The 27,734-nt window shown below is 45.5% G+C and overlaps 1 protein-coding gene across 4 annotated transcripts; it reads right to left on the bottom strand.

Annotated features, from left to right (window-relative positions):
• Window positions 1–325: 325 nt before the first annotated feature.
• On the bottom strand, window positions 326–27,515 carry LOC120915645 (F-box only protein 6-like). 4 transcript variants are annotated; one of them, XM_040326318.1, is made up of 6 exons: window positions 27,421–27,515; window positions 14,821–15,094; window positions 11,736–11,862; window positions 6,247–6,342; window positions 5,111–5,246; window positions 326–765 (listed from the first exon to the last, which is right to left on the bottom strand). In XM_040326318.1, exons 2-6 carry the CDS (start codon window positions 15,074–15,076, stop codon window positions 616–618), a joined length of 765 nt encoding a protein of 254 aa, XP_040182252.1. In that variant the 5' UTR covers window positions 15,077–15,094; window positions 27,421–27,515; the 3' UTR covers window positions 326–615. The 4 variants fall into 4 exon arrangements, with proteins under 4 accessions (XP_040182252.1, XP_040182250.1, XP_040182253.1 ...); XM_040326316.1 differs by lacking the exon at window positions 27,421–27,515 and adding an exon at window positions 27,257–27,409; XM_040326319.1 differs by lacking the exon at window positions 27,421–27,515 and adding an exon at window positions 21,922–21,971.
• Between the last annotated feature and the right edge of the window lie 219 nt (window positions 27,516–27,734).

A 27,734-nucleotide genomic window follows, 5' to 3' on the forward strand; every position in this document is an offset into this window, starting at 1 on the left:
TAAGTTCCTTACACATGTCGGATCTTCTGCCGATCTATGAGAAACTGATTCTGTGGATCAGTTCCATAGTTAGGAACAGGGATACGATGGCGTAACAGCAGTTAAGCCGTCGTATCCCTTTTGTGGATTTGGCCCCATGTCTCTATACCCTGTAAACAGTAATTTCAGCAAAAAAAATTTTTTCCTTTAGTGACCCTTTAAGTAATCTTGGGGAAGTACAAAGCTTTTGTTGTGTTTTATTGGACATTAGTTTAATGTGGTCTCAGAGGTAACAGCACATATTCTTTTCTTTTAAATTGAATTTTTATTTTATTTTTTTATTTTATTTTTAACAGACAAATCACTAAAATGACATTAGACAGTGTCCAGTTCACAGAAGCAGTACTGAATTATAAATTATACCAAACAGGTTGGTTTGTGCTGCAGAGAAATATATACATAAAAACAGTCCCATTTCTTCCTTTTTGTTGGCTCGATCACGTACATCTGTAGTGATGAATGGATCGATGATTGTGTCCTTTCACTATTAAAAGATACATACTTATTACACAGTACACAGGGATGTAGTATGTTATTATAGAATATATATTAGAACAATGTCCACAGGTTCCTGTGCTACGTGCTGAGGTCTCCCGGGTCAATGGTGATGCTGCTGTTGGTCACTCGAATGCCGTACCAGCCGGCCCAGAATTGGGTGTCATTTCCCCCATGCTGGAAGTAGATGTATCGGGCTTCTGGTCCATAGTTTTTAAATCTGTATTCAATCTACATGTGGGGAAAAAAAAGCTTACAAATTGCAGGACAGTTCCCACTATAATATACTGAAGTATCGGCTTTACCAGAGGGGCCCCGTGTAGAACTTGGGGATGATTTTAAAAAGTTGTTAACTACCGTATATACTCGAGTATAAGCCGAGTTTTTCAGCAAATGTTTTTGTGCTGAAAATGCCCCCCTCGGCTTATACTCGAGTCACCTTTTTATCCTGGAATTTGGGGACCCGGTACCAGCCGGCCGTAGGTCCCCTGGACTCCAAACTTGGCACACGTGTAGCCACACTTTTCCTCTACACATGTGCAAAGTTTGTTGTCCGGGGGACTTACGGCCGGGGAACACCGGTTTTTCAACCGGGCACCCCTTCCATAAACAGTAATTTCTCTGGTGACTTTTAGGGCCCCTGGACTCGGAACTTGGCAGACATGTGGCCCCATTTCTCCTCTATAAGTGTGCAAAGATTGTTGTCTGGGGGACCTACGGCTGGGGAGAACCAATTTTTCAAAGCCAGGTGCCCATTCCATAGACTCCCATGTTAACCACTTGCCGCCCGCCAATGACATATTGACGTTGGCAAAGTGGTTGTAGAATCCTGACTGGATGTCATATGACGTCCTCAGGATTCCGACCCGGGGGCGCGTCTGACACCCCGCAACACCGATATCGGTAAAGAGTCTCTCACGGAGACTCTTTACCACGTGATCAGCCGTGTCCAACCACGGCTGATCACGATGTAAACAGGAAGAGACGTTGATGGCTCTTCCTTACTCGCGTCTGACAGACGTGAGTAGAGGAGAGCCGATCGGCGGCCCTCCTGACAGGGGGGGTTCGCGCTGATTGTTTATCAGCGCAGCCCCCCCTCGGATCGCCACATAGACCACCAGGGAAGCCCACCCTGGACCACCAGAGAAGGGCAAAAAAAAAGGGGGGCAAAAAAAGTCTGTAAAAAAAAAGAATTACATTATGCTGAGCTTTTTTATTTTCTTGCCGTACATACCGGTTTATGTATATTTTCTCCGCGGCTTCCGGGTATGTAATCTGCGGGATTGGGCATTCCTATTCACATGCTAATTGATTCCCACCGGCACATACAGCGCGTCACGAGTTGCCGAAAGAAGTCGAACGTCGGTGCGCAGGCGCCGTATAGAGCAGACTCGCAGTCCAGCTTCTTTCGGCAACTCGTGACACGCTGTATGCGCCGGTGGGAAGCATGTCAATCAATTAGCATGTGAATAGGAATGCCCAGTCCTGCATGATTACATACCTGGAAGCCGCGGTGAAAATATAGATAAAACGGTATGTACGGCAAAAAGATAAAAAAGCTCAGCATAATGTCATTCTCACAACTCGGCTCAATGTAATGTTAGAATTTTTTTTTAGGGTGAACCCCTGCTTTAAGCTGACCATACACCAGTGGACTTTTGAACAAATGCTTGTATAAATAATCAGTATATTTAATGACTTGACGAGTGTTGTTCAAAAGTACTTCAGAATTTTAATTTCTTTTTAATATTTCATTTTGGAATTAAGGTAATATCCCTAATGTCATTCTCACAACTCGGCTCAATGTAATGTTAGAATTTTTTTTTAGGGTGAATCCCTGCTTTAAGACTCAGATATGACAGGGCATGGAGGACCCCTAACCTGGAGATATCCGAGACCATACGTAGAGTAAATGACTTCATGTCTCGCGCCAAAATGATAGCTATAGAAAGGGATCAAATTCCAGTCTTTGAAAAAATCTGGAACCCTTGGATTAATTATCGCCTTCCATCATTCCGCGACAACTCAATTCTTATGCCATGGTAGCTGAAAGATTCAGTCGGTAATAAATTACTTACAAAACTAAATTTATAGAGCTTGGGTGTTACCCTACTCATTATCGTGAACATTATAGAGTTCTGTTCAAACCCTCAGGCTGTAGGCCAACTCACTCAAACTATCTCAGTGGACTTCGACACTTCCTTTTCTATCTTCCTACTATCCTTTCCTATCCATTTTTATTTGTTTTTGTCTATCCTTTTATTTATTTTTATTTTATAACTCATTTTATTTAAACATGTAATCCATAGGGTCCATAGGGTATCCCCTCTACGTTCTATTATGAATGTTGCTTCTACACTCATCTACCTTGACCATTCAGTATTTGTCACCCCGCTCTGCCAATCCCTACACTGTCATCTGATTGCCCGGTGAAAAAAAAAATCATAATAGTAATAATGACATCATACAAAGCTGTCCACAACTCTGCCCCCAGCTACGTCACCAATCTTGTCTCCAAATATCCACTAAACCATTCTCTCCACTCCTCCCAAGACCTCCTGTTCTTAAGTTCTATGGTCTCCTTCTCCCAAGCTCATCTCCAGGACTTCCCCCAGAGCCTCTGAAACTCTCTATCTTAATCTAACCAGCTACCTTCTACTCTGGCTGCCTTTAGGTGATCCCTGAAAACTCATCTCTTCAGGGAAGCCAATCACGCCTCCAACTAAACTTTTATTACTTCCATCAGCTCATCCTCCACAGTTATAACCTTTCGTACCACTTGCCCCACTTATTAGATTGTAAGCTCCTAGGCCCTCTTGAAGAAGAAAGGAAGGAAGAAAGGAAGAGGGAAGGAAGAAAGGAAGAGGGAAGGAAGAAAAGAAGAGGGAAGGAAGAAAGGAAGAGGGAAGGAAGAAAGGAAGAGGGAAGGAAGAAAGGAAGAGGGAAGGAAGAAAGGAAGAGGGAAGGAAGAAAGGAAGAGGGAAGGAAGAAAGGAAGAGGGAAGGAAGAAAGGAAGAGGGAAGGAAGAAAGGAAGAGGGAAGGAAGAAAGGAAGAGGGAAGGAAGAAAGGAAGAGGGAAAGAAAGGAAGGAAGGAAGGAAGGAAGAGGGAGGGAGGAAAGGAAGGAAGGAAGGAAGGAAGGAAGGAAGGAAGGAAGGAAGGAAGGAAGGAAGGAAGGAAGGAAGCAGAAAGCAAGAGGGAGGGAAGAAAGAAAGGAAGGAGAAAGCAAGAGGGAGGGAAGAAAGAAAGGAAGAGGGAACAAAGGAAGAGGGAACAAAGGAAGAAGGAACAAAGGAAGAGGGAACAAAGGAAGAGGGAACAAAGGAAGAGGGAACAAAGGAAGAGGGAACAAAGGAAGAGGGAACAAAGGAAGAGGGAACAAAGGAAGAAAAAGGGAGGGAGGGAAGGAAGGGAAGGAAGGAGAAAGCAAGAGGGAAGAAAGGAGGAAGAAAAAAGGAAGAGGGAGGGAAGGAAGAAAGGAAGAGGGAGGGAAAGAAGGAAGGAAGGAAAGGGAAGGAAGGAAGGAAAGGGAAGTGAAGGAAGGAAGGAAGGAAAGAAGGAAGGAAGGAAGGAAGGAAGGAAGGAAGGAAGGAAGGAAGGAAGGAAGGAGAAAGCAAGAGGGAAGAAAGGAAAGAAAGGAGGAAGAAAAAAGGAAGAGGGAGGGAAGGAAGAAAGGAAGAGGGAGGGAGGGAAAAAAGGAAGGAAGGAAGGAAGGAAGGAAGGAAGGAAGAGGGAGGGAGGAAAGGAAGGAAGGAAGGAAGGAAGGAAGGAAGGAAGGAAGGAAGGAAGGAAGGAAGGAAGAGGGAGGGAAGAAAGAAAGGAAGGAGAAAGCAAGAGGGAGGGAAGAAAGAAAGGAAGAGGGAACAAAGGAAGAAGGAACAAAGGAAGAGGGAACAAAGGAAGAAGGAACAAAGGAAGAGGGAACAAAGGAAGAGGGAACAAAGGAAGAGGGAACAAAGGAAGAAAAAGGGAGGGAGGGAAGGAAGGGAAGGAAGGAGAAAGCAAGAGGGAAGAAAGGAGGAAGAAAAAAGGAAGAGGGAGGGAAGGAAGAAAGGAAGAGGGAGGGAAAGAAGGAAGGAAGGAAAGGGAAGGAAGGAAGGAAAGGGAAGTGAAGGAAGGAAGGAAGGAAAGAAAGAAGGAAGGAAGGAAGGAAGGAAGGAAGGAAGGAAGGAAGGAAGGAAGGAAGGAAGGAAGGAAGGAAGGAGAAAGCAAGAGGGAAGAAAGGAAAGAAAGGAGGAAGAAAAAAGGAAGAGGGAGGGAAGGAAGAAAGGAAGAGGGAGGGAGGGAAAAAAGGAAGGAAGGAAGGAAGGAAGGAAGGAAGGAAGGAAGGAGAAAGCAAGGAGGGAAGAAAGGAAGAATAAAGCAAGAGGGAAGAAAGGAAGAAGAAAGGATCAGGGATTTCATGTTGGGTTTGGTAAACATCAAGCATACTGAATTCTTATTCATACACCGCGCTCCTTACCCACTTCTACAATCTTCACAGTCTGATCTAAGCAGCAGGCCACGAACTTACAATGTGCCCCTTACACAAATATCAGGCATTTAAGGGTAAAATACAAAGAAATGGGTGGGTATACCTGAGACCACTTGGCATCATTGAACTGCTCTATATAAATCTGATCTGGAAGAAACTCCTGAATAATGGTTTTCTCCTTGGAGAGCAGCTGAACACATAAGGTATACATGGACCCACAGTCATGTCTGGCGGCATACCTAGAGAGACAAACACAATGACAATCCTTTAAATGCATTATTTTTCCAGCCTACTGCAAGAAGACAGGTCCTCATGAGAGACAACTGGCCTCAGTATCAGTGTATGAAGTAAGAACTGTCCATGTTGGTTCCTAAGTGTGCGCCATGTGTGCCCGGGCACACCCTAAGCACTCTGTGCAGTGCTGCTTGCTGCTTTTCCTTACTGCCCAGGCTTTCCAATGTGTTGTGTCTCTTCCCTTCTCTCCTCTCTCCCTGGCAGTTGCAGGGGATGTTTCAGGATAAAGAGCAAGGGAAGGGGCTAGTCAGTATGTCATTTACCGGCCTCTTCCTTTTCTAAATGAAAACAGTGAACACACTCACTCACTGTGTTCATTCTAGAGCTGCACGATTAATCGTCAAGAATCGTTATCGCGATCGTTTTCCCGTTGCGATTCTTGACACAGGGTTTCACAATCTTTGACATGAAAATAATTTTCTCTCTGCACTTTAATATGCAAAGAATTTCCTCTCTGCTCTCAGCCAAAAGTCAAAGTCTGGGCAGCCTGCCAATTTTTGAAAACATTCTTTATCAGTGGAAAGTTAAGTCTAAACATTGTATCACATTGACTTCTGTATGTAAATTAGGGAACGTTTAACAACTTAAAGCGGGAGTTCACCCATAAATGTTTTTTTACCATCCTAGATGGATGCTCATTTAGTCTAGGGGAAGCAGTACTTACCGTTGTAGAGAGCGATCTTCTCCGCCGCTTCCGGGTATGGGCTGCGGGACTGGGCGTTCCTTCTTGATTGACAGGCTTCCGACCGTCGCTTCCATCGCGTCACGAGTAGCCGAAAGAAGCCGAACGTCGGTGCGGCTCTATACTGCGCCTGCGCACCGACGTTCGGCTACTTTCGGAAAATCGTGACGCGATGGATGCGACCGTCGGAAGCCTTTCGGCTTTGTTTGGGGTCCTCAGGGAAGACAATGTTACCACCTCCCACCATGCTCAGTAACACTCACCAGTCCCTGATGACTATATCCGGCTGCATGACATCCAACCATTGCCCAGGATATCCTTCCTTCTCCAGGTCAATCAACTGGCTTTTTAAACACTTTCTAAAAGAAACAAAAATAAAATAAAAATTCAAAGTGGTGATGAGGGCGTGTGATGTAGTGCTGGATCATGTAAGAGAAGGTCTTCTGGGCTCCATTCACAGAACCAGATTGAAGGTGGAATTTGGGCGTTTTCCTAAATACTGCATGAAACCCCGAAAATGTTAACTCGCTACTGCTTTATGCGGTATTTACTGCATAAAGCAAAAACACTCGGTAAATAATACATAAAACATGAGTGAAAGTCAATTCACAAAAAAATAAATACAAATTGAATGCTGTAAATAAGTAGTGGTTCCGGCATACGATATTTAACCACTTCCATACCGGGCATTTTCACCCTCTTCCTGCCCAGACCAATTTTTCGTTTTCAGCTCTGTCGCACTTTGAATGACAATTGCACGGTCATGCAACACTGTAACCAAATAGAGCTTTATTTTGGTGATATTTGATCATCTTTGCGGTTTTTATTTTTTGCGCTATAAACAAAAGAAGAGCAACAATTTTGAAAAAACACTAGGGGCTAGATTCAGCAAGAATTTACGCCGGCGTAAATTCAAAGCTGCGCCGGCGTATCTTCTTTCTGTATTTAGAAAGCAAGATACGCCGAAATTAGGCTAAGATCCGACTGGCGTAAGTCTCTTACACCGTCGTATCTTAGGGTGCATATTTACGCTGGCCGCTAGATGGCGCTTCCGTTTTTGGCGTAGAATATGCAAATGACCTAGAAATGCCGATTTACAAACGTACGTGCGCCCGGCGGAATTTTTTACGTTGTTTGTGTAAGGCTTGTTCTGGCGTAACGTTGCTCCTGCTTCTATGAGGTGTACGCAATGTTAAGTATGGACGTCGTTCCCGCGTCAAATTTTGAATTTTTTACGTTGTTTGCGTAAGTCGTTCGCGAATAGGGCTGGACGTAATTTACGTTGACTTCGAAAGCAATGACGATTTGCGGTGGAATTTCGAGCATGCGCACTGGGATTCTTTCACGAACGGCGCATGCGGCGTTCGTAAAAAACGTAAAATATGCCGCGTCAACAATAATTTAAATAAAACACGCCCACATCATCCCCATTTGAATTAGGCGGGCTTATGCCGGCCCACATACGTTACGCCGCAACTTAGGGCGCAAGTTCTTTATGAATACGGAACTTGCGCCTTAATTTACGGTGGCGTAACGTATCGGAGATACGTTACACCCGCACTAAATTACGCAGGGCTACCTGAATCTAGCCCAATATTTTTTACTTTTTGATTTAATAAATCTATATATATATATATAAAACTCAACGTGTGTGTGTGTGTGTGTGTGTGTGTGTGTGTGTGTGTATGTATGTATGTATGTATGTATGTATGTATGTACCAGCATCACGTCCAAACGGCTAAAGATATTAACATGAAACTTGGCACACATGTTACTTATATGTCAGCAACAAACATAGGATAGGTGGTTTAACCCTTACCCACCCCCATTTGCCATGGTCGGGGTTTTCCTTTAAAGTCCCATTCAACTCTATGGGAAATACATGTTACTTCATAACTTCCAAACGGCTGTAGATATTTCCATAACACTTGGTCACATGTTACTTATATGTCCACTTAAACTATAGGATAGTTAATTTATCCCTTAACTACCCCCATTTGTGAGGGTCGGGGTTTTTGTTTAAAGTCCCATGCAAATCAATGGGAAATGTATGTTCCCACATAACTTCTGTACGCCTGGAGATATTTCAATAATACCTGGTACACATATTACTTATATGCCAAATAAAAATATATGACAGTTAAATTAACCCTTACCTACACCCTTATATAAAAGATGGGTATATTTATATTACTATGATTTTCCTCCCCAAAAGGTTAAGATAGGAAGACCGGGCAACGCCGGGTATTCAGCTAGTATCAAATAAATAAAAAAATTTCCTCAGAGTTTAGACCGATATGCATTCTTCTACATATTTTTGGTAATAAAATAAAATAAAAAATAAAATCGCAAAAAAGAGTATATAGATTGGTTTGCGCAAAAGTTATAGCGTCTACAAAATAGGGGATAGGTTTATGCATTTTTATTTATTATTTTCTTTTTACTAGTAATGGCGGCGATCTGCAATATTTATTGTGACCGTGACATTGCGGCGGACATATCGGACACTTTTGACATGTTTTTGGGACCATTCACATTTATACAGCGATTAGTGCTATAAAACTGCACTGATTGCTGTATAATGTGACTGGCAGGGAAGGGGTTGACACTAGGGGGCGCTGAAGGGGTTAATATGTTCCCTGGGAGTGATTCTAACTGTAGGGGGAGGGGACACACAAGGGGAGACCGATCGGTGTTCCTCTGTACTGGGAACACAAATCGGTCTCCTCACCTCTGACAGGAGGTGGATCTGTGTGTTTACACACACAGATCTATACTTCTGCCGTGATTGCCGGCAATCGCGGGTGCCAGGCGGACATCGCGGGCACGCGCACCTGGGTGGCGAGCGATGCCGCGGGCGCGCGCACCCCCTAGCGCCCACGATGCAAAGGACATCATATGATGTCCACTCTGAGGGAGAGACAGTTCCTGCCGACGTCATATTACTATGGATCGGTAGGGAACTGGTTAAGGAACCCGCAGCTTCCGGTACCCTTAGCAACCAGTAAACAATGGCATGGGGACACCCCAAATCCATACAAGGCCATTGGGGTCTCTGATATGGTTTTTGAAGGGAACCCCAACACCAAAATGTAAAAAATAAAATAAAAAATGTGGCGTGGGGTCCCTCCCAAAAAATCTATACCAGACCCTTATCTGAGCATGAAGCCTGGCAAGTCAGGAAAGGGAGGGAACAAGCGTGCCCCCCCCCCTCAAAACCATACCAGGTCACATGTCCTCAACATGGGAGGGTGCTTTGGTTGATGTAGACAAGGGCCTCTTCCCCACAACCCTGGCCAGTGGTTGTAGAGATCTGCGGGCAGGGGGCTTATTGGAATCTGGGGGCCCCCATATCCCAGCCCCCCCCTATTGGAACATAGTACCCCTACTTATTTACCAAAAAACAAATTCGTAGTGTAAAAAAAGACAGTTATTTAAAAAATATTTATAAATGTCCCCCCGCCGTAGATCTATCGACAAAAATTTACATCGTTCAACTGGCAGATGGCGGGAGGCTTTGGCACGAGCGGACCCCAGGCCTTTTTTTTACATTTTGTAAATATTAATGCCAATTGATTTTTTTACTTTCAGCTGTCAGCCTTCAGCTGTCAGGGGGGAAATCCATGTTTAGTGGTTGTTAAAGATGCGAGCAATCAGGTAGACAAAAAGTGCTTTTACTGACCCCCTAGACCAGGGGTCTCCAAACAAAAAGGACCATTTTTTTTTCCTTCAGACTTTAGGGGGGCCGGATTGTGGTCAACAGGGGCAGAAAATGTCATGGGCCCATCATCAGTGAGAAAAAATATGGCCTCAGTGTTGGTGGTCAATAGTGGTGCCCCTATAGTAGGAGGAATAGTATCCCATCATTGGTATCCATTAGGGTTGTCCCGATACCACTTTTTTAGGACCGAGTACAAGTACCGATACTTTTTTTCAAGTAGTCGCCGATACCGAATACCGATACTTTTTTTAAATGTGTCCCCAAATGCAGCCATGTCCCCCCCATATGCAGCCATGTCCCCCACATATGCAGCCATGTCCCTCTAGCCATGTCCCTCACATATGCAGCAATGTCCCTCTAGCCATGTCCCTTGATGCGGCTGCAGAGGCGGGGGGGGAAAGGGGGGGGAAAGTATTCTATTTAGGTATCGGGGGTATTTGCGCGAGTACGAGTACTCCTGCAAATACTCGGTATCGGTCCCGATACCGATACTGGTATCGGTATCTGGACAACCCTAGTATCCATAGAAGAAAAAATGCCCCATTGTTGGTGTGAGTGGGAAGAATAGTGCCCCAAGGGCCGGATAAAGGCTACCAAAGGGCCACATCTTGCCCTCGGGCCGCAGTTTGGAGATAAACAACCCCAAATCAAGGTATTCCTATGGGCATAGTTCACATCATTGCAGTGCAGTTCAGCACAGTAAAAAAAAGGGAATGCGCTTCAAAACGCACCGCACTCCTTGAAGCCAAGAAAGTCAAGCCCAAAAACATATAGAAAAATGAACTGCAAACGCAGCACAAAAAACGCATTCAAGCGCGCGTCAAATGCATGTAAACATGCAGTCAAAAACGCAAAGTTATGTGCAGCTTCTGGTGTGAATAGGCCCAAAAACTAGCAGTTAACCCTTGCAGTGCAGATGCATCCCCAACTGCGAGAGGATTTTCACTTTTTCCTAGAGTTGGGCTTTAAACAAAATACCATATTTATCGGCGTATACTGCGCACTTTTTTGCCTTGAAAATCAGGGCAAAATCGTGGGTGCGCGATATACGCCGATACCCGCGATGAGTTTGAACCACTGCGCCGGCATATACCGAGCGCAGTACACTCGGGCAGGCTCGGCTCCTCTCGCGGTCACGTCCTGGATGTACAGGACGTGAACGCGAGAGGAGCTGAGCCTGCCCGACTATACCCGAGTGTACTGCGCTTGGTATATGCCAGTGCAGTGGTTCAAACTCAGCGCGGGAAGCGAGGAGGACACCGCAGAAGGACGCCGGACACGACGAGGAGGACACCACCGAAGCCGCAGACGGACGTGGGACCCGACGAGGCCGCCGATGGACGACGCGCAAGACACCAAAACTGTAAGTACTAAAATGATTTTTTTTACAGGAATGCGGGTCCACATTAGGGGTGCGCGCTATACGCCGGAGCGTGCAATACCCCGATAAATACGGTAAGCAACTGTGCTTTCCTTTTCCCTGCTAACCAGTCCGGCAATTTTTGTGTAAAAAACTAAAACTAAAAAAATATTTATCTGGTTATCGGTTTGCTCCCAGCTGTTGCTTATTAAGGAGACTATAGTATTTGACATGTGTGACTTCGGCCTCGTTCACATCTTGCGATTTGGGATCCCAGGCAGAATCAGGATACCGCCCGCGATCCCAAACTGTGTGACATTCGCAAAACGAAGCGCTGCGTGCATTTAGGTGCGTTTTTCTTCAACGGCACCCCGAGCGTTATGCAATGCGATTCTGCCACAATTGTCGTGCTGCAAACCGAGCCTTCACAATTTACGTGAAGCTCGTCGTCCAAAAAAGGAGCAGGAGCTTCCCTTTGGGCGACAAACAGGCATAGGGCTGTCCATTCAAATGAATGAGCTGCTCTTTGCAACATGCAGAAATCAGGCTGAAAAAAAAAAAAAAAAATCGCAATGTGAATGGGGCCTTTTGGATAAAGTACAATCTTACTTTTTGAACAAAATATGCTACAGTGTCCTTTTGAGCAAGAAAAATAAATAAAAATGACATACCCAAAGGAGGTGACAAAGTAATCTTTAATGTTTTCATCTGGAAACGGCTTTCCATGGTCCCCTGGGAGCTGTTCGACTTTCCACTGGTCTCCGCCGTTTTCTTCTACTTCCCAGTGCTGGAAGCCCTCTGGAAAATGATAAAATCATTTCTTAAAGGGGTTGTAAAGACAAAAATATTTTCCTCTTAAATTAAAGTCTGACAGTAGCTGATAAAGTAAAAAGTAATGTTTTGCATTATAACTAGTTTGATACCTGTTGAAATCGAGCTGTTTTATTCCCCTTCGTCACTCCTGAATCATTATTCTCACTGACTTCCTGGTTTGCGGTGCGCATTCATTCTTGCTAAATCACGGCCTAATGGGAATGGTCTATGGGACTGGGCGTTCCTATTTGATTGACAGGCTTCCGACGGTCGCATACATCGCGTCACGAGTAGCCGAAAGAAGCCGAACGTCGGTGGTGCTCTATACGGCGCCTGCGCACCGACGTTCGGCTACTTTCGGAAAATCGTGACGCGATGTATGGGACCGTCGGAAGCCTGTCAATCAAGTAGGAACGCTCAGTCCCGCAGACCATACCCGGAAGCGGTGGAGAAGATCGCTCTCTAAAACGGTAAGTACTGCTTCGATTTAAAAAAAAACTACCCGATTCCCCTAGACAAAATGAGCCTCAATATAATGTTAAAAATTAAAATTTCGGGTGAACCTCCACTTTAAATGCTCTAGCTTCCAGCAATCAATTGATGTAATAAAAAAAAAAAAATTAGTGTTCCTTTAGAGATCAGTAGTTAAAGCAGAGTTCCAGGCAAAAAAACAACTCGGTCTTAAGCAATAGTACACCCCCCCCCCCTGTTTTTTGATGTTACCATTTTGGGGGGTGGGGGGATTTTCCTTTTTGGGATTTTTCTGTACCCTTGCTTTTGTTTTTCTTCTGGGCTTCCATCCTATGTTGCAGTGGTGAGGTACGCAATCCCCCCCCCCCCAAGTGATTTGGGCCCTCCTCCTTCCCACTGCTGCCTTCTGGGACCCGTGATTGTCCCTGGAGACAACGGGACCATTCAGAAAGCACACCTTACTCGCGCATGCGCATACCTCCCAACTTTTTGAGTTGGGAATGAGGGACACCTATCAGCAAAAGTATGCAGGCATAGGACACACCCCATTGTCACGCCCCCTTAAAAAGGAGAATTGTAAAAAAAAAAAAAAAAAGGGGATTGGTTAAAGTGGTTGTAAACCCAAGCACACATTATGCACCTACAGGTAAGCCTAGATTAAAAGGAGTTGCCTAAAATTAATGTCTGCAAGGTAGACAGAATAGTGTAATAATTCTGTTAAAAAACTAGTAAATACCTATTAAATTCCTTCATCTATATCACCTCCGGCGTTCTAGTTTCTGTTCTCTCATTCACTTCCTGGTTTGCGGCGCTCGTTCATGCAAGAACTACATTTCCCAGTATGCATTGCGGCACGCCCAGTAATTCACACCTCCTTGAAGTCTCTAACACGTAGAGAGTGTCCTGCCGCACAGATGTAGTTCCCAGGAGGGGGCGAGCACGTCACTGACCACCGCAGTAAAGACTCCCTTCACGGTGGTCAGTAAAATCAGACAAGCAGGAAGTGAACAGAACAGAGAAGAAATAGAGCAACTTCTGAGCAAAAACGAACAATGAAGTGAAGTGAAAAGAGGAATGTCTGCAGGTAAAGGATGCTTATTATGAAAAAAAAATGTTTCCTTTACAACCCCTTTAAGGCTTACCTGTAGGTGTACGAAATATCTCCTTAACCTACTGTACACGGTTAAGGAGATATTTTCACAAAAACTGGCACCGATGTCAGGTCTGATATGGATTTTAAGGGTAACCCCACACCAAAAAAATAAAAGTAATTGTGTAAGACATTGTGTAAATTTCAAGTCAAAAGGAGCACAGTCATATATCCCCTAGGGCAGGGGTCTCCAACCCCCGGCCCACTACCGGGTCGTAGCCTGTTTACCGGCAGGCCGCGAAGTTTGCGCTGAGGTGCGGTGGCCGGCGAGCAGAGAGATCGCCGCACTTCTGCCCACACAGCCCCGCCACTACACTGTTAGGGGTGAAGCAGGTGAGCAGAGAGATGACATCATCTCCCACTGCCCGCCCTGCATCACCACTGTTCTCTCTCACGCGGAACTCACTGTGCTTAATGACAATTTGCATCTAGTAGGCAGGAGACAGTGGCATGTGGCAATCTGCATCTGGTGGCATGTGGCAATCTGCATTTGGTGGCATGTGGCAATCTGCATTTGGTGGCATGTGGCAAGTGACTGTGGCAATCTACATCTGGTGGAAATCTGCATCTGGTGGCATGCGGCAATCTGCATTTGGTGGCATGTGGCAAGTGACTGTGGCAATCTACATCTGGTGGAAATCTGCATCTGGTGGCATGTGGCAATCTGCATCTGGTGGCATGTGGCAATCTGCATCTGGTGGCATGTGGCAATCTGCATCTGGTGGCATGTGGCAATCTGCATCTGGTGGCATGTGGCAAGTGACTGTGGCAATCTACATTTGGTGGCAATCTGCATCTGGTGTCATGTGGCAATCTGCATTTGGTGGCATGTGGCAAGTGACTGTGGCAATCTACATCTAGCGGCATTTGGCAAGTAACTGTGTCAATCTGCATCTGGTGGCATGTGGCAAGTGACTGTGGCAATCTACATTTGGTGGCGATCTGCATCTGGTGGCATGTGGCAATCTGAATCTGCATCTGGTAGCCTGTGGCAATCTGCATCTAGTGGCATGTGGAAAGTGACTGTGGCAATCTGCATCTGGTGGCATGTGGCAATCTGCATCTGGTGGCATGTGGCAATCTGCCCGGTGCCAAAAAGGTTGGGGACCACTGCCCCTAGGGGATATTTGGTATATACTGTACATTCACATTGACAGCTTACAGAGCTGGGGGTCTGCCCAGGAGGCTTAGGAACCAGTTGGGGGCTTTCCCGGGAAGACAATGGGCCATCTGAGGGCCCACCCAGCAGAACTCGGGACCATCTGTTGACCCACCCAGGAGGATTAAGGGGTCCCGGAGAAGACTGGGTGCAGAACTCTTACCTACAGCACAGGGGTTTTTAAGTAAATTCCTCTTTTTCTCATGTAGAAAGTAGAACATCCTCCAGTCCGGTGGAATTCTTTGGCGGTGCTTGGAGACAAGTCCATCCTGCTGAGACTTCCTTTTCCACAAGGCTGGCGAGTCAACAATATCTCTCCATAGAGTGCAGACCAGCCGACAGTGCATGATGAGATTGCAGGCAGGGACCACGGTCAGAATTTCCAGCAGAGCCCCTTCCGGAATGCCATTAATGATCATTCTGTGTCCTGTTCAATTCTTGCAAAGTCCAAAAAAAAAAGCAAAAATAAAAAAAAATGACAAACACACAATGGGGATTATTTACGAAAGGCAAATCCACTTTGCACTTCAAGTACAAACAGACGAAGTACGCCGGCGTATCTACTGATACGCCGGCGTACTTTCAAATTTCCCGCGTTGTATCTTTAGTTTGAATCCTCAAGCCAAGATACGACGGCATCCGGGTAAGATCCGACAGGCGTACGCCTTCGGATCTTAGATGCAATACTTCGGCGCCTGCTGGGTGGAGTTTGCGTCGTTTTCCGTGTCGGGTATGCAAATTAGCGATTTACGGCGATCCACGAACGTACGCGCGGCCGTCGAATTCTGTAACGTCGTCTGTAGTCGCCTTTTTCCAGGGTATAGTTAAAGCTGGTATTTTTCGGTGTATAGGTAGACTTGCCATGTTAAGTATGGCCGTCGTTCCCGCGTGGAATTTTTTTTTTTTTTTTTTCGTAAGTCGTCCGTGAATAGGGATGGACGTAACTCACGTCTAAGTTAAAAAAATGACGTCGTTGCGACGTCATTTCGCGCAAAGCACGGCGGGAAATTTCTGGATGACGCATGCGCAGTTCATTCGGTGCAGGGACGCGCTTCATTTAAATGAACCCCGCCCCCTGATCGCCGATTTGAATTAGGCCACCAGAAATACACTACGCCGCCGTAACTTACGGCGCAAAATCTTTTGTGGATTTGAAAGTACGCCAGGTAAGGTACGGCGGCGTAGCGTATCTCTGATACGCGGCGCAGGTGTAAAATGTATGTGGATCTGGCCCTACAAGTGCAAAGTGCACTTGAAATTGCACTGAAAGTGCACTTGGAAGTGCAGTCGCTGTAGAACTGAGGGGGACATGCAAGGAAAATAAAAAAACAGCATTTTAGCTTGCACATGATTGGATGATAAAATCAGCAGAGCTTCCCCTCAAATTTACAGCGACTGCACTTCCAAGTGTACTTTGCACTTGTAGTGTAAAGTGGATTTGCCTTTCGTAAATAATCCCCACAGACTCATAAAACCAAGTACAAATCCCAGTTCAGTATAACTCAATACTGCCCCTGCATGGTATTACTAGAAATGACAGGGCCCCACATATTATAGAGCTTGCGCCATTGGCAAGGGGCCTATAATCATCCTTATTTAACCCCAACACCACCAGTGTTTATATATATATATATATATATTATATAAAATGCATACATACACTGTAGAGCCGCGTGATTCTGGCTAAAATGAGAATCACATTTTTTTGCTTAGAAGATCACGATTCTCATGGTGTAACATCATCTTTCACATCATACAAAAAAAAATTGGGCTAACTTTATTGTTTCATTTATTTTTGCAAAGGGGCTGAGCGTATCTGTCCGGCCGGCGTAACGTATCTCCGATACGTTACGCCGCTCTAACTTTGGGCACGAGTTCTTTATTCAGAAAGAACTTGCGCCCTTAGTTATGGCGGCGTAACGTATGTGTTGTGGCGTAAGGCCGCGTAATTCAAATGGGGATGTAGGGGGCGTGTTTTATTTAAATTTGTGTTGACCCCGCGTTTTTTAAGTTTTATTTGAACGGCGCATGCATTTGAAAAACCGCTGCGCAAATACGGTGTGACATACAATATTGTAACAACCACTATTTTATTCTCTAGGGCCTCTGCAAAAAAAATAAATAAAAAAAAAACACTTAAACATGATTGTAACGCGAGTCACTTTTGGGCACAGATTGAGCCAGGAAATAAAAGGACATATGTTGGATTGTTTTAGCATGGGACAATAATCCACAATATACTCAAAAATGTCTAGAAGAACTAACCCAACAGGTCAATAATTAGTGTCATTCAATGTGGGGACACATACTGTTAAGATGTTAATTACCTCCAGCTACCTGGCTGTAGTGATGAAAGCTTGCTGTGATTGCATTCTATTGTCTATTGTGTTAATTAAGCCTGGCTCCCAAGATATTTAGACAGAATTCTCACCGCTCCAGGTGAGCCTCGTGATGATCAGGGGTTGTTGAACCACCAGGGTGCTGGCAATGCGGTAATAGCAAAAAAACAAAAGAACAAAAGCTGGACAGCCGCACTCCAAAATTTTCTTTAAAAGAGATGTCTTTATTTTCAACTGTGCATACAGTCACTGCAAGCCCACAAAAATCAGTATGGCCAACGTTTCGCACTGGCGTCAGTGCTTAGTCATGGCTCAGCCATGACTAAGCACTGACGCCAGTGCGAAAACGTTGGCCATACTGATTTTTGTGGGCTTGCAGTGACTGTATGCACAGTTGAAAATAAAGACATCTCTTTTAAAGAAAATTTTGGAGTGCGGCTGTCCAGCTTTTGTTCTTTTGTTTTTTTGCTCCTAAGATATTTCATGGTGCTATGCTAACTAACCCTGTATTGTGTGAAAGTTCTATTGATGCTAATATGTGTTGTGAGTTAACACACTCTAAAGATCAGACGTCTGACTTATGTTCACTAAAGGAATGTGTATTGTGTAGCAGGTGAGAATAGCTTATCACGGAGTCAGAAAGTCTGTCTAAGATGTGGATTGAGGGGGACGCGTTAGCACCCATTGTGTGATGTTGGGAGTGGAGTGTGTCATTGTCCCTTTTGATTACTGCAGCATGCTTTCTAACTATATATAAGAAACCTAAGTTTACCATTAAAGTGTCATTCTGTTTGGAACCAGAGAACAGAGCTGTGTCTCGTTATTCTGGGGAAAATCCAATGGGTCCTGTCTGCTGGATTGTGGAGTGTCGGAAGCTGTCTTGGGTTGGTGGAATGGAATATCGTAACGCCGTTAACCCCTGACCGTTACAATGAGATATATATATATATATATATATATAGGGTTGTCCCGATACCACTTTTTTAGGACCGAGTACAAGTACCGATACTTTTTTCAAGTACTAGCCGATACCGAATACCGATACTTTTTTTTTAAATGTGTCCCCAAATGCAGCCATGTCCCCCCACAAATGCAGCCATGTCCCCCCACAAATGCAGCCATGTCCCCCCCATATGCAGCCATGTCCCCCCCCCCATATGCAGCCATGTCCCCCCCCCCATATGCAGCCATGTCCCCCCCCCCATATGCAGCCATGTCCCCCCCATACATGCAGCCATGTCCCCCTTACCTACATGCTGCCGCGCCGCCGCTTGGTTAATACGGGTGGGGGGGACATTACAGCTTTCATTTGAATAGCTGTAGTGTTTCGCGCCGTGCTTCGTATAGACACTCCCCCTTGCTCGGGATTGGACAGTTCACCCGAGCAAGGGGGAGTGTCTATACGCGGCGCGGTGGGAAACACTACAGCTATTCGAATGAAAGCTGTAATGTTCCCCGCCCGTATTAACCAAGCGGCGGCGGCAGCGGGGATGCGGCGTAGCGGCGGAGGGCGAGTATCGGATGAGGCATTTGCGGGAGTACAAATACTCCCGCAAATACTTGGAATCGGTCCCGATACCGATACTAGTATATATATATATATATATATATATATATATATATATATATATATATATATATATATATATATATATATATATATATATATATATATATAAATATAAAATATATTCTATTATGTTTGGGTGTTCCACGCAATTTTCTAGCAGAAAATAGTGATTTTTTTTACTTGTAAGCAACAAATGTCAGAAAAGGTTTGGTCATTGAATGGTTAAACTTCCTTCATCTACATGTAGCGCCCCCTTACTTTCAGTACGGGCACTACACTAAAGTTAATGAGGAATGGGAGAGTTAGTTTACTCCCATTCACAATTTATTGAAATTTGGGCTGTTGTCAATTTAGAACTGTCCTGTAGGTCAGTCTGCGCTCCAGGGGTGCGTTACCACCCCTGGGCGACAGTTGGCGCTAGAGGGGTCCATGATGAAAAATTACATTTTATTTCAAGACAAAAAGTGATCGTGTGTACGGGGCATTCTGGGAAGGCTGTCCACAAGGTTTAGGAGTGTGTCTATGGGAATGTTTGACCATTCTTCCAGACGCCTGGAAGTGCGTGTAAAGGCAGGTGTCGTTTTCTGGCAAAAAAAAATATATATTCTTTTCTTATGTAGGAGAGGAATGTGGACTGGACTGGAAGTGATTAACCACTTCCCGCCCGGTCAATGGGAGATTTACGTCCGGGAAGTGGTTGTGTAATCCTGGACGTCCTGCAGGATTTCATGCCGCGCGCAGCGATCGGTGATGCGGGGTGTCAGTCTGACACCCTGCATCTCCGATCTCGGTAAAGAGCCTCCAGCGGAGGCTCTTTACCACGTGATCAGCCGTGTCCAACCACGGCTGATCACGATGTAAACAGGAAGAGCCGTTGATCGGCGGCTCTCCTGACAGGGGGGGTTCGCGCTGATTGTTTATCAGCGCAGCCCCCCCTAGGATCGCAGCACTGGACCACCAGGGAAGCCCACACTGGACCACCAGGGAAGGGCAAAGAAAAAAAAAGGGGGCAAAAAAAAGTCAGTAAAAAAAATGCCAATCAGTGCCCACAAATGAGCACTGACTGGCAACATGGATAAATCAGTGCTGCCCCACAGTGTCCATCAGTGCCACCCCACAGTGTCCATCAGTGCCACCCCACAGTGTCCATCAGTGCCACCCCACAGTGCCCACCTATCAGTGCCCATCCGTGCCCACCTATCAGTGCCCATCTGTGCCACCCATAAGTGCCCATCAGTGCCGCCTATCTGTGCCACCTCATCGGTGCTCATCAGTACTACCTCATCGATGTCCATCAGTGCCATCTCATTGGTGCCCATCAGTGCCACCATATCAGTGCCCGTAATTGAAATAGAAAACTTACTCATTTAAAAAAAATCAGTCTTTTTTTAGTTGTTGCGCAAAAAAAAAAAAAAAAAAAAATTATCGCAGAGGTGATCAAATACCACCAAAAGAAAGCTCTATTTGTGGGGAAAAAAGGACACCAATTTTGTTTGGGTACAGTATAGCATGACCGCGTAATTGCCATTCAAAGTGCGACAGTGCTGAAAGCTGAAAATTGGCTTGGGCGGGAAGGTGCGTAAGTGCCTGGTATGGAAGTGGTTAAAAAAAAAAAAAACACTCAATGTTTTCTTTGTTTTTTTTACCTCACAAACCAGGAAGCAGAAAGAAAGGATGGGCGGGAAATGAACGGTGAGAAGCTCAGCCTGCGTTTTTTTTGCAGCCTCTTAGCAAATTACAGAAGACAGAACTGCCCCCCTCCCTTCCAACGGCACAACATTTCCCTACATCAGAGATGCGGGGTCCTCCTGCCTTTCGATGCTGGATGTAGGTCGTCCTCACAGCGGATTTCCTCTCAGACAGGGAGAAGTCGTCTCTCCTCAGGGTGGGATTCACAATGAAGTTTCGCTGTCACACTTGGTCCGCATCATAGGATGGAGGGAGAACGACGTTGATGGAGGAAAAGTCGGAGGAGATCAGCGGTCTGGTGTAAAAGGTCACGCAGCGATTACTTCCTCTCTTCGCTCCCGATGCGGCTGTGTGCGTCCGATGGATTTCCCAGCAGTCAGCGGGGATTCTCCTGACTCGGGATGACAGACAGCGAGCAACAATTGGCCTCACAGTGGGGAAGCTTAACAAGGAGCCGTCATTATCCCAGCTGACTAGTCAAATACAGAGAAACATTTGCCGTCATGCGAGACTGAGGGCGAGGATTTTCTGCATTTAACTACTTCCCTACTGGGCCAATTCTGACCCAATTCTTGGGCCCCCGAGCTGGCCTGCTGCCCCCCCCCCCCCTCTCAACTCGCTTGCTGCATGGGAGAAGGAAGGAGGATGATGGACGAGGAAGAACTAAGAAGTAATTTTCGGTAGCGACTGAACCGTCCCCCCCCCCCTCCCCCCGTTTCTGAACGCTCTAATAGCCAGATTGATAGAGAGTTACACCGGCGTATCAGTATATACGCCGACGTAACTCGGAATCTGCGCCGTCGTAAGTTTAAGTGTATGCTCAAACTAAGATGCACTTAAACCTGCACCGTCGTATCTCAGGGTGCAATATTTACGCTGGCCGCTAGGTGGCGCTTCCATTGAGTTTGGCGTAGAATATGCAAATGCCTAGATACGCCGATTCACGAACGTACGTGCGCCCTTCGCAGTAAAGATACGCCGTTTCCGTAAGAGATACGCCGCGTAAAGATAAAGCTGCCCCCTAGGGGGGCATCTGGTAGTGGAGGGGCCTTGGTGGGGTGAGCTGAACCCCCCCGGAACCCTGCTTGTAGCTCTCCCATGGATCCTGCACTCTGTACACAGGGTACTTTTGAACCCCGCACTCAATACGTAGCACAACTCTTGAACTTTGCACTCTGTATGTAGCACACCCCTAAACCCTGCACCCTGTCAACAGCGCAACCCTGCACTCTGTCCACAGCGCAACCCTGAACCCTATCCATAGCACAAACCCCTGAACCCTGCACCCTGTCCACAGTGCAAACCCCTGAACCCTGCACCCTGTCCACAGTGCAAACCCCAAATCCTGCACCTTGTCCACACTGCAAACCCCCTGAACCCTGCGCTCTCTACGTAACTCACACCTGAACTCTGCATTCTGTACGTAGCGCAGCTCCCGAACCCTGCCCTCTGTACACATTACACCCCTGAACTCTGAGCTAATTATTACTTAAAATTAAAAAACAGTTAAATTCAGAGGCAATTATTTAATTTGATAAAGAGTAGCTGCATAGTCTTAGATATACAACCGGCCCCTTGAGGACAACCATATTGCACGATGCGGCCCACGATGAATTTGAGTTTGACACCCCTGATCTACAGAGTATAATAACAACTTTGTACAGACCTCGATCAGCGTGTTCCTGTCCCCCCTCCTCTTCCTGTGTGTGTGTATGTATTGTATATACACACTACAGAGCGGAGGAGGAGGGGACAGCTTTGATCCACTCTGCTGAAACAGGCTGCCGTCGGGACTCGATGAGACACATCAGATGACTGAGCAGACCTGTCAGTCTCTGCGCAGTCCGGTGTGAATAATGTATCCGGGTCTAGGGCAGATGAAAACCCGTACACATCATTCAAAATACTGGACTGTCTGGGAGAAAACTGTCTCCCGGGCAGGTGGCAACCCCAACACACACACATATATTTTTTTTAAATGTATTATTATTATTATTATTAAAAACGTCAAATACGTGGGGTCACACTAAATTTGAATAAAACACACCCACATCATCCAAATTTGAATTAGGCGGGCTTACCCCGGAGCACATACGTTACGCCGCCGTAACTTAGGGCGCAAGTTCTTTCTGAATACGGAACTTGCACCCTAATTTACGGCGGCGTAACATATCGCACAACATTACGCGGGGCTATCTGAATCTAGCCCTAAAACTTTTTAGCACGGTTCTCGTTTCAGTTCTGCTAAAAGAAAATAACAGGAAGCTACCATGTAATAATGCAGGATGGGGAAATAAATGAACAAGTACACCTGCGCCATCTAGTGGCATTTAACAGAATAGTCACAAAAAAATTGTGTGTGCCAGTACAGCTCTGATAATGTTACTGGTCCCCAAAAAGTGTCATTTTGGCTCAGATTTGTCCGCCGCAATGTCGCAGTCAGGCAAAAAAAAAAAAAATAAATAAATAAAAAAAATCGCAGATCGCCGCCATTACTAGTAAAATAAAAAAGTCCCTAAATCTATCCCATAAATTGTAGACGCAATAACTTTTGCGCAAACCAATCAATATTGCGATTTGTATTTTTTAGAACAAAAATATGTAATAGAATATATATCGGCCTAAACCTAACTCTTTGCTTGTTTACAGCGCAAAGAATAAAAACCCCAGAGGTTATCAAATACCATCAAAAGAAAGCAGTGGGGGTGTAAAAAAAAAAAAAAAAAAATTTGATGGGGCGCAAATAAACTCATGAGAAGAAGAAAAAAAAACATTAAACGCTACCACTGTGCCATGTGCCGAATGCTGCCAGTGTGCCTCAAGTGTTGCCACAGTGCCCCAAACGTTGGTCCCCACATGCCCGCCCCCTACTTCGTCTCGGTAACGGCAGCAAGCAGTGTCCTCCATTTCTTCCTCAATGAGGAAGACTCCTCTCATCCTTCCAAGCCTGCCGCTTCAGCCAATCAGGTGACCGGTAACCAGACCCGGTGAACCTGATTGGCGGGTCAGTGTTAGGGAAGCGATTCCCTAACACAGCACTGTTTAACCAGGGAACGCACACCCTGTGCGCCCTCTGGTTAACCATTTGGAAGCCGATTAGAGCCCACAGGCTGTTATCAGGAAGCCTATCAGAGCCTCTCGCTCTAATCAGTCACTTCCAAAACACACCCACCTCTATTATTCAGATGGCCGGCGCTCAACAAGAGGCCAGACACCTAAATAGTTTGCAGCAGCGCCGGTGACAATACATAGATTCATGCAATGCATGAACCAATGTATTGTTGATTGATGGTTGCAGGAGAGAGGGGGCGGCGCTCCTGCGCCCACTATGGACGCACCGCCACTGAAAGAAAGCTCTATGTGTGTGAAAAAAAAAAAGAATGTACATTTTATTTGTGTACAGCGTCGCACGACCGCGCAATTGTCAGTAAAAGCGACAGTGGCATATCCCAAAAAAACTGCCTGGTCATTAAGGGGGAAAATCCTTCCGGGGCTGAAGTGGTTAAAGTATATGCAAACAATCACCTAGGAAAAAAGAGGTTTAAAACAGAAATGAAAGGCAGCACATGTATACATATATATATATATATATATATATATATATATATATATATAGTGATCACATTTCCTCTGTTCTCAGTTGCTTAAAAGCAGGGAGAGGAGAAACAGCAGACACGGAGCTTCCCAGTGAATGGCTTTGCAGGGGGGGGGGGCAAGTCTGATCATTGGAGGAGAGCAGGCCGAGTTCCCAGCACTGCTAGAGAACTGACCACAATGTGTTCTCCTGCTTAGTGTGGTCAGTTTTTAATAGGAAAGCAGAGGGACTGGCAGGAACACCAGGGATTTCACACAAAAGGAAGCAATATAAAGAGAACAGGATACTTTCTCACACAAGTACATGGTACAGCAGAAGCATATCTCCCAAGTTTTTGTGATGGGAATGAGCGACGCCTACCGCGTTTCCCCCGTTATTTAACAATATAAACCCTACCCCGAAAATAAGCCCTAGTTTAAAATGCTTGTAAAATCCTATAATCCACTCTATTATAGAAGTGTATATAATGTACAATGTGTGTGTTTCTGTAATATAATTGCGGGGAAGAGAGCTCCGGCGGGTCACAGAAGTGCAGAGCGGCGCTATAAAGAAGGTATTTGGCACAATTATATTCCAGAAACACACACATTGTACATTATATACACTTCTGTAATAGAGTGGATTATAGGATTTTACAAGCATTTTAACTCCTGAAAGGCAGAGAAAACAGCACATTACATGGTAAGACCTATCCCGAAAATAAGCCCTACTGTGTCTTTCGTTGCCGAAATTAATAAAAGATCCGGGCTTATTTTAGGGGAAACACGGTATTAGCAACACTGGGCATAAGACACACCCCCTTAAAAGGAGAATTATACAAAATAATAATAATATTATTATATGATTCGTTAAACCCACTACTATTCCTTTATATTGGCTTTTGAAATTTACAAATGCAGCAATTTAGAATGTGGACGAAAGGTTTAGCACTGGGAAACACTTTTAGAAAGATAAAAAGGTGCATTTTAGAAGTACCTAAATAATAATAATATTTTTTTATACAACTATATAGATCAGACCGAAATGAGGGACAAATGAGGAGGAAAGAGGGACTTTGTTCCAAATCAGGAACAGTTGGGATCTATGCAACAGACACATATCAGGAATATGATATGTTGTGTTTATGTATTTATTAAAGCGGTTGTAAACTCTGAAAAAAAAAAAAAGCTGCAAGATAAAAGGCATAATGAGCTAGTATGCATTGCATACTAGCTCATTATGAAATACTCACCTGAGATCGAAGCTGTTGGAGGGGCCCCCCCGTACACAGATGCGACCGGCGTCACGTCTCCCAGAGTTATTTCCAGGTTTTGTGGGCTCCATCACTGTGATTGGCTGGAGCTGCAATGACGTCACTCCTGCACACGTGCGCAGTAGCCGCCGGTCATGGCACGGCTACTGAAGAAATGGCACAGGCAAGTTTCTTTAGTGCGCATGCGCCGATTACGTTGGCACATGCAGATACAGTGAATAACTCCTAAACTGCAAATTTGCGGTACCTACAGGTAAGACTTATTATAGGCTTACTTGTAGGTAAAAGTGGTGTAATGGGGTTTACAACCACTTTAACTTGTCAGCAGGGCCGCCATCAGGAATTATGGGGCCCCTTACACAGCTTCAGGCATGGGCCCCCTGGAGCAGAGAACCCGGGGGGGCCCTTTACAAAAAAAGGGGGGTAGCCATAGGGACCTCTGGACTATATATATATATATTTATTTTTTTTATAAAAAAAAGGGGGGGGTTGTCATAAAAAATATTATTTTTTTTTATAAAAAAAAGGGGGGGGGTTGTCATCTGGGGACCTCCGGTTCCCCTAAAAAAATTAATATTAATAAAAATATATATTTTTTTATAAAAAATAAATAAAAAAAAGGTGGGTTGCCGTCCGGGCCATGGGGGCCACCGGATCTCTAAAAAATAAAATAAATTGGCCCTTTATTAAAAAATATATTGAAAAAAATATATATTTTTTATAAAAAAATAAAAACAAAAGGGGGTTGCCATCCGGGCCCCTTACAGGTGTACTGCCTGTATGCCCCTGATGGCGGCCCTGCCTGTCAGACCTGCCAATGGGGCTGCCCTGCAACCGTGAGACAAATAAAGAGCCAAGTCCTGCAAATTGCCATTCAGTAATTAAAAACAAGGGCTGGAGGAGTGGCAGTAGCACCCAGTGGCGGTGCGTCCATAGTGGGCGCAGGAGCGCCGCCCCCTCTCTCCTTCACCCGTCAATCAACACTACATAGATTCATGCATTGCATGAATCAATGTATTGTCGCCGCTGCCGCCCACTTGTCAGGTGGTCGGCCCCCTGTTGAGCACCGGCCATCTGAATAACAGCAGTGGGTGCGTTTTGGAAGTGTATCAGAGCCAGCGGCTTCCTGATTACAGCCTGTTGGCTCTAATCAGCTTCCAAATGATTAACCAGGGGACGCACGGGGGGAGCATTCCCTGGTTGAGCCCACTGGGTACGATTTGGTTCGATTTGAGATGCGATTTCACTTGTGAAATCGCATCTCAAATCGGCGGCATTTGCCAGCAATTGTCGGCAATGACACCGTCCTAATCAGTGCGACGCCGCATCTGCGGCGCTGCACCGATTTCAAAAAGTAGTTCCTGTACTACTTTTTGCGATTTAGGGCCGCGATTTACATTGACATCTGTGCAGAAACCTGCACAGATGTCTCCTAAATCGCGGCCCGAAATCGGGACTGCCAGCGGGAGTGAAATCGTGCGAGTTCAGCTGAACTCGCACGGCTTCACTCCCGCAGCCCAGTGTGAACCAGGGCTAACACTGACACGCATCTCAGCCAAACTGGTTCACCGGGTCTGGTTACCGGTCACCTGATTGGCTGAAGCGACAGCGAGGGACAGTGGAGGAGGATGGCTGACCCGAGAAAGGTAAGTGCCGGGTGGGGCAAACTGGCGGTATTTTGGGACAATCTGGCGGCATTTTACAGGGGGCAAACTGGCGGCATTTTACGGGGCAAACTGGCGGCAATTGATGGGCACGGTGGCGACAATTGATGGGCACGGTGGCGACAATTGATGGGCACGGTGGCGACAATTGATGGGCACGGTGGCGACAATTGATGGGCACGGTGGCGACAATTGATGTTTTTTTTTGTTTGCACACCCTCCCCAAAAAGAATTTGGAGCACCAGCCGCCACTGGTAGCACCTCCTGAGGGCCTGTCAGCTGCTGCTATACAACCCTCTGGAAAGCAATCAGTGTGGTATTTTCATCTATTGATGCACAACATATGGGCTTTTCATAGGAACAGGATCACATGACACAGCACCTGTCCAAAGTCATAAAAAATTCATACAAAGGGAAACAACAAGGTATGAAGAATGTGATGTTAGAAGGTGTCCTCCATGTGCGGTGATAAGACAATCCCCTTCATTACCTGTCACAGGCTCACTACAAACAGGTGAAGCTGATATGAAGACAGACGGTGGTGGTCGGTGTTTCCTGTACACATCCCAGGGACTCTGAAGAGTCAGACATTCAGCTTTTCATATGTAAAGTTCAGCAAAAGCCACACCATGGAGGAAATCAGGGGGAGCTCACCTGGCTATGCTGCAGATCAGGTTTGGCCGGCTCTTCCCACACCTGTGTATGACGATCTCCCTTCTCATCTCACCTACCTACAGCTCCTGGTCTTCTCAGTGTCATCTTAAGAGCATTATAGGCCCCCGGGCAATACAGTACACTGGGGCCCTGTCTACACAATCACGCACAAGAATTTACTGACCAAAATTATAAAATTTACTGGCAGAACCACATTTTTTATTGCCACTGCAAAAAAAGTACCTAAAATTACAGTTTCCAGTGCCGAACAATGCAAATGTCAGTATTTAAACTATAAACATATAGCTAGTGCT

This window comes from Rana temporaria, chromosome 10, assembly GCF_905171775.1.
Source record: "Rana temporaria chromosome 10, aRanTem1.1, whole genome shotgun sequence".
Taxonomy (NCBI): domain Eukaryota; kingdom Metazoa; phylum Chordata; class Amphibia; order Anura; family Ranidae; genus Rana; species Rana temporaria.

Coding starts and splice junctions, on each gene's coding strand:
- LOC120915645 (XM_040326318.1), bottom strand. CDS start 15,076: ATGATCATTAATGGCATTCCGGAAGGGGCTCTGCTGGAAATTCTGACC. Junction 11,863..14,820: donor TAAAAACCCCTGTGCTGTAG/GTAAGAGTTCTG, acceptor ATCATTTTCCAG/AGGGCTTCCAGCACTGGGAA. Junction 766..5,110: donor ATGATGCCAAGTGGTCTCAG/GTATACCCACCC, acceptor CCCCACATGTAG/ATTGAATACAGATTTAAAAA.